This window comes from Hypanus sabinus, assembly GCF_030144855.1.
Source record: "Hypanus sabinus isolate sHypSab1 chromosome X1 unlocalized genomic scaffold, sHypSab1.hap1 SUPER_X1_unloc_13, whole genome shotgun sequence".
NCBI classification, from domain to species: domain Eukaryota; kingdom Metazoa; phylum Chordata; class Chondrichthyes; order Myliobatiformes; family Dasyatidae; genus Hypanus; species Hypanus sabinus.
Window position 1 is genome coordinate 218,148 of NW_026778961.1, and position 14,157 is coordinate 232,304.

General features: G+C 46.9%; 1 protein-coding gene across 1 annotated transcript in view; it reads left to right on the plus strand.

Moving 5' to 3' along the window:
* The window catches only part of mrpl45 (mitochondrial ribosomal protein L45), a 101,665-nt gene that overhangs the window by 81,462 nt on the left and 6,046 nt on the right, over window positions 1–14,157 (plus strand). Inside the window, exons 6-7 of the mRNA XM_059957772.1 lie at window positions 2,418–2,567; window positions 7,845–8,018. Coding sequence (XP_059813755.1) covers window positions 2,418–2,567; window positions 7,845–8,018 — 324 coding nt within the window. The remainder of the gene's footprint in view (window positions 1–2,417; window positions 2,568–7,844; window positions 8,019–14,157) is intronic.

Sequence of the window (14,157 nt, forward strand, 5' to 3'; positions counted from 1 at the left end):
AAGTCACAGGCACATATATACATATATATATATATATATATATGTAGGGTGACTAAGATTTTAGCACAGTACTGTAGTAATTTTATGTTCTGTACTGCCACAAAAAAAGCCAAATTTCACAACGTATCTGAGTGATGATAAACCTGATTCTGATCTGGGTCTCTATCGTAGACTGAGAGTGGGAAGGGGGGGTGGTAGGGAGAGGGGAATCACAGTTGGGAAAAGGGGAAGGGAGAGAGGAGGGAGTGGGAAGCACCAGAGAGACATTCTGTAATGATCAATAAACCGATTGTTTGGAATCAAATGACCTTGCCTGGTTTCATAGGTCTGGGTGTGTCTGCCCCCATCCCTGGCACTCCTCTGCCAGCTGTCCCACACCTCTCCCACTATGCTCCACCCTCACCATTCCTAACATTCTTTGCTCCCGCCAGGTTTACAAGCTCGTTCGTTGCTCCACGTTGACAAATACAGTACTGTGCAAATGTCTTAGGCATCCTAGCTCTATATATATATATGTGTGTGCCTAAAACTTTTGCACAGTGTTGTATATAACCAAATGAAACAATGTTTCTCTAGATCACAGTGCACCCACAAAACATATATCACACACAGCACTTAAAACAAAATATTACCACAAATAAGTCAATAAAATATGATTCATAATGCATGTAGTGAACAGCACAGGCAGACAGTATAGTTATTAGCTTGCTGAGCTAGTGACGAGGCCTTGGTGATGGCAGGGTGTATACTACAATCTATCTCTATAAGAATACAATTGGTGAATGTCATAGAGTCATGCACAACCCCTCATTTTCCTATGCTCCAAGGAATAAAGATCTTGCTGGCCAACCTCTCCCTATCACTCAAACCCTCCAGTCCTTGCAACATCTATAAGGAGATAATCTTCATAAATTAGGTAACTATAATCTTCTCAGCAAGAGGACTGTTAAACAGTAGAACTTGTGTTCTCAGTCTTTATTATTTGCAATTTGTTTTATTTTGCACATTGGCTGTATGTCAGTCTTTGTGTGTAGTTTTTCATTGATTCAATTGTGCTTCTCTGTTCTGTGAATGAGGGGGCAGGGTGGAGATCTGTCTCTATCAAAGTTGCTTCTTCTCTCCAGTAGCCTGCAGGTCACCCTTGGGCAACGCGTACCACCTGCTTAGTCCTGGTGATGCGACCACTGACGCCAGGCAGAGAATCTCTGAAGAGTATTGATAATGGCTGGGGGTCACCCGTCTAGTAAAGACACTGCCCGGAAGAAGGCAATGGCAAACCACTTCTATAGAAAAATTTGCCAAGAACAATCATGGTCATGGAGACCATGATCACCACATGGCACCAGCATGGCACATAATAAATGAACGAATGCCTGTAAGAAAATTAATCTCAGGGTAGTATATGGTGACATATACGTACTTTGACAATAAATTTACTTTGAACTTCGTTAATCTGTGGCCCACAAACTTCCTCATCACTGATTTAAGAATATCTCTGGCAATGATATCCAGTATTGCTGCACTGAGGGATACCATCCTTAGGGTGTGAGGTTATTGAAAAATCAATGCTTTCCTGCTGCATGTAAAATGCCCGTGATGTTAAGTGCCCGTGAAGCTGCTGCAAGTAGGTTTCTCATTGCAACTGTGACACGACCCACCCTGCAAAGTGCCTTTTCCAAAAGCTCCAAAGCAAAAATTTCCAAGCCATCTTATAAGTTCCTTTCCCCAGGCAGTTAATCTGATCAACTGTTCCTGTTATCTCCCCACTCCGCTCCCCTCTATCTACTACACTGTAAGCACTTTAAACCACTTTTTAAAAATTCTGTTTAGATTGTAATTATATGATGGTATTTATGCACATTTTATTGCACATCTGTACTTAAACCTCTAACCTCGTTTTTATAATTGTTGAATGTTGTTGCTTTTGCTGCATGTTGTGCCGTGACCAACACACCAGAACAAATTCCGAATGCATGTAAATGTCTGTTCGTTCGTTATGTGCTGTGCCGTATGACGTGGGTGATGTTGTATAGTACTAGTGACCCGGGTTAAATTCCTGCTGCTATCTGTGAGGAGCTTGTAGTTCTCCATGTGATGGTGTGGGTTTCCTCCTGAGTCCTAAGATGTATTGGTTGGTGGGTTAATTGGTCATTGTAAATTGACCTGTGATTAGGCTGGGCTGGGTGCTGGGCGGCGCAGTTCGAAAGGCCTACTCTGTGCTGTTTCTCAATAATAAATAAATATTGTGACATATGTGTACTCTTTGATAATAAATTTACTTTGAAATTTGAACTTTTAAACTTTGAAATGCTTTTGGTTGTCCTGAGGTCATGAAAGGTGCTTTAAAAATGCAAAGCGTCTTTAACATACAAAATTGAGGAAAGCAGATTAATAGGAGTCTCTGGTCTTTCCATCAGGACATGGTACGTGGCAACAGGTTCAAGACAATCCGCTGGAAGTTTCTGCAGTCCCTGGAAGTACCGAAGCTTGTCCACATCCGCTGTCCTGACATGGTCAGCAAGGGGAATTTGTATGGCCAGGTCACCATTCGATTCCACATGCAGCAGGTATTTTAACAGCCTTCTTTACTGTGACGGATAAATACAGAACATAGAACCACTCCTTAGAACTTGTGAAAGAAATTCCCATGGCATTATTCAAAGAGCAGGAGGACTATTCCTGATTATCCCAGACAATAATTACTCATCAACCAACAAACAGGTATGTGGTATCTCAGAGTTCAAAGTACATATATGTCACTATACACAACCCTGCGATTCATTTCCTTGTGAGCATACTCAGAAAATCCAAGAACCATAATGTAATCAATGAAAGCCCAACAGGATGGACAACAAACTGTGCAAATACAAAAGAGAAAGAAAAATAATAAATAAATAAGCAATGAATATGGAGAACGTGAGATGAAGAATTCTTGAAAGTGAGTCCATTGGTTGTGGGAACATTTCAATGATGGGGCAAGTGAAGTTGAATAAAGTTATCCCCTTTGGTTTAGGAGCCTGATCTCATCTTGGATACAGTGTCTTTTAAAAAATTTGAGAACTGTGAAGAGATACTATATGGGAGATATACTGTAGTATCTTCCATAGAAAGCAGCATCCATCATCAGGAACCCTCACCACCCAGGACATGCTCTCTTCTCATTGCTGCTATCAGAAAGAAGGTATGGAAAACCTCAGGCCCCACAGCACCAGGTTCAGGAACAGTTATTACCCCTCAACCATCAGGCTCTTGAACCAAAGGGGATAACATTACTTGTCCCATCACTGAGATGTTTCCACAATCAATAGATTCACTTTCATGGACTCATCATCTCAAGTTCTCAATATTTATTGCTTAGTTATTTATTACTATTATTTCTTTCTTTTTGTATTTGCACAGTTTCTTGTCTTCTGCACTCTTGTTGAAAACCCAAGTTGATGTGGTTTTACATTGATTGTGTTATGGTTATTCTATTACAGATTTGTCGAGTATACCCACAGAAAATGAATCTCAGTATCGTATATGGTGACACATACGTATATTGGTAATAAATTTACTTTGAACTTTTGTCACAGAAACAATTCCCGTTTCTGATTATCAATAGATCAGTTACAAAAGAAGGATCTACCTTATCTATCAAACTTACAAAATTCTCTTCACGCGGAGGTGTCAGGAGGGGCCGGATGGACCCAAACGCACAACACAGACACTGAAGTACCAGGGGGAGGACAGGATGGGGATGCCATGGCATTTATGGGTAGAGCTGGGGTTCAGGCAGATAGAGTTCAGACAGACGGAGCGGAGCGGTCCCTGGGGTGGGTTCAGACGAACGGAGCGGAGCGCCCCCGGGGTTCATACAGACGGAGCGGAGCGGTTCCCGGGGTTCAGACAGACGGAGCGGAGCGGCCCTCGGGGTGGGTTCAGACAGACAGAGCGGAGCGGCACCCGGGGTTCAGACAGATGGAGCGGAGCGGCCCCCGGGGTACAGACAGACGGAGCGGAGCGGTTCCCGGGGTTCAGACAGACGGAGCGGAGCGGCCCCTGGGGTTCAGATAGACGGAGCAGAGCGGCCCCCGGGGTTCAGACAGACGGAGCGGAGCGGCTCCTGGGGTTCAGACAGACGGAGCGGAGTGACCCCCGGGGTTCAGACAGATGGACGACCGCCCGACGGAGGCAAGGGATAGGAACGGGCAGAACCCCCGACAGAGCCGCCCGACGGAGGCAAGGGATAGAAACGGGCAGAACCCCCGACGGAACCGCCCGACGGAGGCAAGGGGTAGGAATGGGCAGAACCCCCGCCGGAACCGCCCGACGGAGGCAAGGGATAGGAACGGACATAGGTCCAGGTCGACCAACACAACAGCCACGACAACGGGAAATTCGGAAACTGCCGGCAGATTGCGCGACCGCGTGAAAACAAAACCGAGCAGAGAAGCGGGACCAGCGCATGGGAAGAAAGGTGGGGGAGCAGACCAACCTGACAGAACTGGCACGGGGCAGAGAAGCATGATGAAGAATAGGTCTGAGCCCGGGCGGGATAACGGAATGCAGAGATGAGTTCGGATCCGGCAGGGAAACAGAACAAAACGACCACCTGCCTGGTCCCAGTCCCAAGGCCCCTTATAAACACCTGCAGCTCAATGAGTTACAGGTGTGTCTCCTTGAGCCAGGAGAGTCCCAACTAGATCACGGGTGACGGGAAGACAACTGCAGGACCCGGAGTCCGGAGCCCCCAGACCGGATCTAAACCCGGAATGTGGTCCCTGACAGGAGAGGAGACTAGAAGGTGGAGGCTTCAAAAGATCAGAATATTTCCAACGTGGATATTGATTCCAACTTGGATTTTCCAACTTAAATAGTTCATAACTAAATCCAATGTGAAATTTGTGAAAAACCGTACTGTAGTAAAATGGGGAATGCATTGGCACATGAAGTAGTTAAAGGTAAATAATATTGATGCTTTGAAGGGAAACTAATAAGTACATAAGACAGGAATACAGGAAGATGTTGACAACAGATGAAGTGGAATGGGAAAGGATTACACAGGCCATGAATATCCTTACAGACCACATCAGGCCAAAAGCCTTGCTTCCATTCTGTGTGTATATATGTGTATGTGTGTGTGTGTGTGTGTGTGTGTGTGTGTATATATTATACAGGACAGTAGACATCTGGTAAGATGGTGCCTCAGCAGCTTTTATGGGGCCAACAAAAGGTGTTACTGTCTTTTTTTTTAAACGTATTTTTTATGATCGCAAGACCCTGTTGGACATTAAGAACTTAAAGTACTGCAGGTCCACCCCATGATCGAGTTGCTCGTTGGCGGAGAAACTGAAGGAGCTGGACTTGGTGCGGGTTGTGCTACTGCCTGCGTCTGGCATCGGTGCGGAAGGGCAGTGTGTGGTCCAACAATGAGTGATCATTTCAGTTGCTTTTCTTGTGATCGCAGGACCCTGTTGGACATTGTTGATGTGGAATGCTGCAAGTCCGATTCACTGATTTATTGGCGGAAGCAAGGGCGGATGACGGGGCCAAGCTGTGATGTCATCTGCCCAGGAGAGAGGCGTTGGAGTTGGTGTGCTCCACCGGAGTGCCGGGTGCGGTGTGGCACTGTGTCCAAGATGGAGTCAGTGCTGCCCCACTGACAGAAGACAACTGCAGACTGCTGCAACATTCACAGACTCGGGGTCTTGGACTAGATTTTTTTTTACATTCAATTTTCTTTGACATTGTCAATGACAAGCCTTAGATCAGAACACCAGTGCCCAGAAAAGGAAAAGGCTATAGAAAGAGGTGGACACGGCCCAGTCCATTGTTGGCAAAGCCCTCCCCATCATTGAGCACATCTACAAGGACCGCTGTCGCCAGAAAGCAGCGTCCATCATCAAGGACCCCCATCATCCAGTCCATGCTCTCTTCTCTTTACTATCATCGGGCAGGATGTAAAGTAAAGAAGCCTTGGGTCCCACACCACCAGGTTCAGGAACAGTTATTACCCGTCAACCATCAGGAAGGAGGTACAGGAGTCTCAGGACCCACATGACCAGGTTCAGGAACAGTTATTACCCGTCAACCATCAGGAAGGAGGTACAGGAGTCTCAGGACCCACACGACCAGGTTCAGGAACAGTTATTACCCCTCAACCATCAGGAAGGAGGTACAGGAGCCTCAGGCCCCACACCACCAGGTTCAGGAACAGTTATTACCCCTCAACCATCAGAAAGGAGGTACAGGAGTCTCAGGACCCACACGACCAGGTTCAGGAACAGTTATTACCCCTCAATCATCAGAAAGGAGGTACAGGAGTCTCAGGACCCACACGACCAGGTTCAGGAACAGTTATTACCCCTCAACCATCAGGAAGGAGGTACAGGAGTCTCAGGACCCACACCACCAGGTTCAGGAACAGTTATTACCCCCCAACCATCAGGAAGGAGGTACAGGAGTCTCAGGACCCACACGACCAGGTTCAGGAACAGTTATTACCCCCCAACCATCAGGAAGGAGGTACAGGAGTCTCAGGACCCACACCACCAAGTTCAGGAACAGTTATTACCCCCCAACCATCAGGAAGGAGGTACAGGGGCCTCAGGACCCACACGACCAGGTTCAGGAACAGTTATTACCCCTCAATCATCAGGAAGGAGGTACAAGAGTCTCAGGACCCACACCACCTGGTTCAGGAACTGTTATTACTCTACAACCATCAGGCTCCCGAACCAACATGGATGGGAAGGATGGGGAGCTTTAGAAAGGGTGCAGACGAGGTGCTGCCTGGATGAGAGGGCATGTCTTAATGAGTGAACTAGGGCTTTTCTCTTTGGAGTGAAGGAAGATGGGAGTTGACTTGTGTAAGATGATAATAGGCATAGATCGAATGAGCAGCCAGAGGCTTTTTCCTCGGGTGGAAATGGCTAATACCAGGAACATATTTTAAGGTTTTTGGAAGAAAGTATAGCGATGATGTCAGAAGTAGGCCTTTTACACAGAGTGATGGGTGCATGGAACGCGCTGGCAGATAGATTAGAAACATTTAAGAAACTCTTAGATAGGCACATGGATGAAAGAAAAGTGGAGGGCTTGGAATAGATTAAAAGCTCAGCACAATATCGTGTGCTGAAGAGTTTGTATAGTGCTGGTTCTATATGCTATGTTCCCTCTCCAAAAATTGGGTGGTGTGTTGGGGATATGTCTCTACCAAAGGAGGTATTAAGTGCTCCTTCCCTCCACTAGCCTGCAGGTCACCCTTGGGCAAGCTGTATCACCTGCTTAGCCCCCACCTCTCCAATTGGGATCACATGAAGCCGTGGGGGCCGGTGGTGGACAGTCGTACGAGCAGCCGGTGCAGATCACAAGTGCTGGTTATGTGACCACTGACGCCAGGCAGACAATCTCTGAAGAGTATTGATAATGGCTGGGGTCACCCGTCTTGTAAAGACACTGCCCTGAAGAAGACGATGGCAAACCACTTCTGTAGAGAAATTTACCAAGAACAATCATGGTTGTGGGAAGGCCATGATCCCCTACATCATATGACACAGCACTTAATGATGATGTCATGCAACATGCATATAATGATCTTCAGAAATGATTATCATCCTGAAAAATTAAATATTTCTTTCTCCACAGGTGTTGCCTGACCTGATGAGTGTTTCCTATTTGTTTTGGGGATGAATCTTTAAAAGAAAATAGTATGTTCCAGTCCTGTTAGGATTAATGCCTTTATCTTTTTTTTCTTTCCTGTTAAGTGTTTTGAGAGAATCTTTTTTCATGCATGATTGACTATACTGATTGACTTTGATATTGTTAGTGGAAAACCATTAACCACTCTCTCTGACTTCTAGACTTTAGCCATTTATGACCGATTTGGTCGGCTGATGTATGGCAACGAAGACTTACCAAATGATATCTTGGAGTACGTGGTGTTTGAGAGACACTTAGTCAATCCCTATGGGTTATGGAGAATGCATGGAAAGATTGTACCTGCCTGGGCCCCACCCAAAGACCCTATCATTAAGGTAATTTTGTTGGCTGTTATACCAAGTGTTCAATTATGTTAGCTTATCACCATGGTTGTTCAACTACCTCTGTAACATAAGAATATTTACTCAGTGGCTGGTTTATTAGATACATATGCAATGCAAATATCTAATCACCGATCACTTGGCAGCAACTCGATGCATAAAAGCACGCAGACATGGTCAAGAGGTTCAGCTGTTCAGATCAAACATCAGAATGGGGGAAGAAATGTGATCTAAGTGACTTCGCCTGTGGAATGATTCTTGGTGCCAGATGGGGTGTAAGTAAGTAGAGTGGCCACAAAGTGCAGGTTGAATGTGACTTTTAAAAAGGAACTGAATCTTACAGTTGACTAAATGTCCCTGATCTTCCAGCCGAACCTTACAGAATGAGCTTTTCACACAGTAGAGAATTGGTGACCATACTGTGAAGAGTTTCTGTGTCGTGCATGGCCTTCCCGAACAAAACCGGTTTGTAATACGAGGAATGTCCTAGATTTTGAAAGCAGATGTGAATAACCTAATTTCTGGTGATGTGTCTCAATTGCTCTTGGTTGTAGAAGAGAATGACTTTATTTTTATAAAAGCTCTTGATTGATTGAGTTGCAGAAGAGTTGTTGACACTGGTTAACTGGACTCTGTATAATTGTCCCTTAGTTGGTGCGTGTGTTTTGCATCTTTCCTGTACAGTAAGTGAACTGGCTCTGTTGCTGCACCAACCCTCCACAATCCATGCAAAAGGAAGCCATGCTCTTTAAGTACCTTTCTTGCCTGGCTGACTGCATTTAATCTAAAAATGTTAAATTAAGTCCGTAGTGTGAAAAGAAAACAAAAGTAGTGAACCCATGAACACTTATTTAATTTACCTTATAAAATATATATACTTACTGTAATTTACACATTTTTATTATTATGCATTGCAGTATGTCAGTGATATTAAACCTGATTCTGATCTGCAGTCTATCCTTGCCTGGACATTATATTAACACTTGCCTTGCTGCAACTTGAACACAGTCGTGATGGAGTTTAAGCCTCCCCCCACCCCAAGCTAAAGTAATAGTGGATATTTATTAGACCATAAGACACAGGAGCAGATTTAGGCCATTCAGACCATCAAGTCTACTCCACCATTCTAACATGATTGCTTTATTCCTCATAACCCCAATTCTTCTGCCTCTTCCCATAACCCCAATTCTTCTGCCTCTTCCCATAACCCCAATTCTTCTGCCTCTTCCCATAACCTCAATTCTTCTGCCTCTTCCCATAACCTTTGGTGCCTTTACTAATCAAGAACCTCTCAACATCCACTTTAACTTACTTGGCCTTCATAGCCATCTGTAACAATGAATTCCACAGATTCAGCACCCCCTGGATAAAGAAACACCTCCTCATCTCTGTTCTAAAAGGATCTCCTATTCCGAGGATGTGCCCTTGGGATGTAGACTCCCCCATTTTAGGAAACATCCTTTGCATATCCATTCTATCTAGATCTGCTGAGTTCCTCCAGCTATTTTTGTGCATTGCTCAAGATTTCTAGCATCTGCAGGATCGTCTCATTTCTTCTGTGTGATAATTAATGACTAATATGTTTTTTAAAAAAGCAATATTTCAGGCTAACCCATTGTGCAATGGGTACAAGTCACTGAACATTTCACACAAACAGCACAGGTGAAATTTACTGTCTGCCCACCTTTCAACTTCCCAATTTACATAGAAACCTCCTACCTCCAAACCACAGAAAAACCAGCGTTTGATGGAAAACCCCCTAATACTGCATGATCTCAAAATACTGAACATACACTCAGTGACCACTTTATTAGGTAGCAGAGTGGAACCCGGTGTGGCTTTCTGCTGCTGTAGCCCATCCACTTCAAGCTTCGACATGTTGTGCGTTCAGAGATGCTCTTCTGCACACCACTGTTGTAACACATGGTTATTTGAATTACGATTGCCTTCCTGTCAGCTTGAAGTAGTCTAGCCATTCTCCTCTGACCTCTCTCATAAAGAACACATTATGTAGGATTAGCATTGATTCCAAAATGAGGTTGATGCCACTGGGCCTATATTCAATGGAGTTTAGACGAACGAGGGGGATCTCATTGAAACCTATTGAATATTGAAAGGCCTAGATAGAGTGGATGTGGAGAGGATGTTTCCTATAGTGGGGGAGTCTAGGACCAGAGGACACAGATAGAGTGGATGTGGAGAGGATGTTTCCTATTGTGGGGGAGTCTAGGACCAGAGGACACAGATAGAGTGGATGTGGAGAGGATGTTTCCTATCATGGGGGAGTCTAGGACTAGAGGACACAGATAGAGTGGATGTGGAGAGGATGTTTCCTATAGTGGGGGAATCTTGGACCAGAGGACACAGATAGAGTGGATGTGGAGAGGATGTTTCCTATAGTGGGGGAGTCTCGGACCAGAGGACACAGATAGAGTGAATGTGGAGAGGATGTTTGCTATTTTGGGGGAGTCTAGGATCAGAGGACACAGATAGAGTGGATGTGGAGACGATGTTTCCTATAGTGGGGCATTCTAGGACCAGAGGACACAGATAGAGTGGATGTGGAGAGGATGTTTCCTATAGTGGGGGAGTCTAGGAACAGAGGACACAGATAGAGTGGATGTGGAGAGGATGTTTCCTATAGTGGGGGAGTCTAGGACCAGAGGACACAGATAGAGTGGATGTGGAGAGGATGTTTCCTATAGTGGGGGAGTCTAGGACCAGAGGACACAGATAGAGTGGATGTGGAGAGGATGTTTCCTATAGTGGGGGAGTCTAGGACCAGAGGACACAGATAGAGTGGATGTGGAGAGGATGTTTCCTATAGTGGGGGAGTCTAGGACCAGAGGACACAGATAGAGTGGATGTGGAGAGGATGTTTCCTATGGTGGGAGAGTCTAGAACCAGAGGGTACAACCTCAGAATAGAAGGATGTTCTTTTGGAACAGAGATGAGGAATTTCTTTAGCTAGAGGGTGGCAAATCTCAAAGGTTCAAAGGTACATTTAATGTCAGAGAAATGTATACAATATACATCCTGAAATGCTTTTTCTTTGCGAACATCCACAGAAACAGAGGAATGCCCCAAAGAGTGAACGACAGTTAAATGTTAGAACCCAAAGTTCCCGCAGCTCCCACCTCCTGCGTGTAAGCAGCAGCAATGCAATGTTCCCCCTTCCCCCCCACCAGCAAAAAAAGCATCGGCCCCGCCTCCGAGCACTCCAGCGTGAGCAAAGCAACAGCAAAGACACAGACTGCAGTTACCCCAAAGTCTTGTTGTTTCACCCGGTATTCGACATCCCACAGGCTCTCTCTCTCTCTCTCTCCCTAATGAGGGAGAAAGAGGTGTCTCCGTTTTCACAGCGAGCGGGAGACATAACGAACAACCTGCTGGTTTAAAAGTCTGTTGCGTCGCTTTTTTCGAGCTCTGTGCCTGAAGATCTCAAAGATCCCGGGTCTCCAGACACACAACTGCAGATATCCCGACTCCCCTGAAGACGTGACACGACCCTCGATCCGGACTCTTAGGCTGAGCCCTTGGCGTGCCAAACAACAACGGCCAGTTATGAAACCCCATGAGTTGGTCCCATTCCCGCAAAGAATTATTTGCATGTGGAATTACGTGCTATAGATGGCTGTGAAGGCCATATTCACTCTCTGCTCCACTTTGGCAATACAGTATGGTGCACAAGTCTTAGGGACATGTATATAGCTGGGGTGCACAGTATTGTACACTAGCTAACTTATGTATTTATAGTTATTGTGTTTTTTAATTATTATTGTGTTTTTTTTTTGTTCTGCATCAGATCCAGAATAACAATTATTTTGTTCTCCTTTATACTGTGTACTGGAAATGACATTAAACTATCTTGAATCTTGAGTAAGCTATAACCCTATGTTGGTGTCTCAGCTGACTGAAGAAAATTCCCATGACATTATTGAAACAACAAGAAGATTATTCCTTGTAGCCCAGCCAATAATTACCTTTCAACTAACAGACAGATGTATGGTATCTGTTAGTGGAAGCTTGTCTTAAATAGCCTGCAGAATTACTATCTTACAATTGTGAACACTTACATAGAACCCAAAATATGAGCAAGTTACAGTTACACAACAGAAGAACAAGGGAAATATGCATTTCAGAATCAGAATATCACTGGCATATCTCATGAAATTTGTTGTTATGTGGCAGCAATACATTGCAATACTTAATAAAAACTGATAAAAACTGTAAATTACAGTAAATAATATATATACATGTGGTGACCCATTTCCTGGCACATCCGAACCGGCTCACAATTAGATAGCCTACGGGGGTTTGCGAGTACAGAGCTTTGGAGCCTCTGCGCCACGGGGGGGCAGGTTGAGGGAGGCTTAAAAGTGAGGCTGAGGATTTCGAATAAAGTTTTTTCCTTCGACTGCAGTTACCGACTCCGTGTCGTAATTTTAGCGCTGCGTGTAGCACACCGCTACAATTGGTGACCCTGACGGTCCAAACGATTTTTGGACCAGAAATGACCGACGCCGCCTCTGTTCATGCGGTTTCGTTGAAACTGTCCAGCTTCTGGACGCTGCGACCTCACCTATGGTTCCAGCAAGCAGAAGCCCAATTCCACGTTCGGCAGATAACCTCACAGGGCACACATTACTACTACGTGGTGAGCTCCCTTGACCAGGACACAGCGGCCCAGGTCGCGGAGTTCGCACAGTCGCCCCCGGCAGACGGCAAGTACACGGAATTCAAAGCCCTGCTCCTCAGGACTTTCGGACTCTCACGGCGCGAGCGGGCTGCCCGTTTACTGCACCTGGATGGCTTGGGCGACAGACCTCCATCGGCTTTAATGAATGAGATGTTGTCTCTCACCGACGGACACACACCCTGCCTCATGTTTGAGTAGGCATTCCTGGAGGAGCTGCCCGAGGACTTACGCCTGCTGCTGTCCGACGCAGATTTCAGTGACCCCCGGAAGGTGGCAGCCCGGGCGGACTTGCTGTGGAACGCCAAAAAGGTGAGCGGGGCGTCCATCGCACAGATCTCCCAGCCACGCTCCCGGCAGCAAACCAGTCCAGGCCTGGCCGCAGAGCCCGCCAACCCCCGGCCCAATGAACACTGGTGCTTCTACCACCAGCGGTGGGGCGCAGAAGCCTGCTGTTGTCGCCCGCCCTGCAAGTTCCTGGGAAACGCCAGGGCCAGCCGCCGCTGATGGCTACGGCAGCTGCCCATCGGGATAGCCTCCTGTATGTGTGGGATAGAAGGTCGGGACGCCGGTTTTTGGTCGATACTGGGGCTGAGATCAGCGTTTTACCTCCGACGAGTTACGACACCCGCAGCAGGGCACCGGGTCCCCCCCTGAGGGCCGTGAATGGCAGCGCAGTCAGGACCTATGGCACCCGTCAGGTGCAGCTACAGTTCAGCTCCAGCCAGTTCACGTGGGACTTCACACTGGCCGCCGTAGCCCAACTGCTTCTGGGTGCGGATTTTTTGCGGTTTCACAGCCTACTGGTCAACCTGCCCAGGAAGAGACTGGTACACGGCGAGACCTTTCAGACGTTCTCCCTGGGTGCAGCCCAGTTGCCAGCCCCTCACCTCGGCTCCATCACGCTGTCCGACAACGACTTCACCAGGGTCCTGGCGGATTTCCCATCGGTTCTGGCACCGCAGTTCACAGCGGCCATGCCCCGACACGGCGTACAGCACCACATCCCGACCCAGGGACCACCCCTCCATGCCCGCGCTCGGCGGCTTCCCCCGGACAAGCTCCGACTGGCGAAGGAGGAGTTCCAGAGGATGGAGGAATTGGGGATCATCCGGCGGTCCGACAGCCCATGGGCCTCCCCCCGGCACATGGTGCCCAAAGCGACGGGAGGCTGGAGACCGTGCGGCGACTACTGCAGGCTGAACGAGGCTACCACACCGGACCGCTACCCTGTGCCGCACATTCAGGACTTTGCAGCAAACCTGCACGGCGCACGGATCTTCTCCAAGGTAGACCTCGTCCGAGGGTACCATCAAATCCCGATGCATCCTGACGACGTCCCCAAAACGGCTCTCATCACCCCGTTTGGCCTTTTCGAGTTCCTCCGCATGCCGTTCGGCCTGAAGAATGCCGCACAGACATTCCAGCGGTTAATGG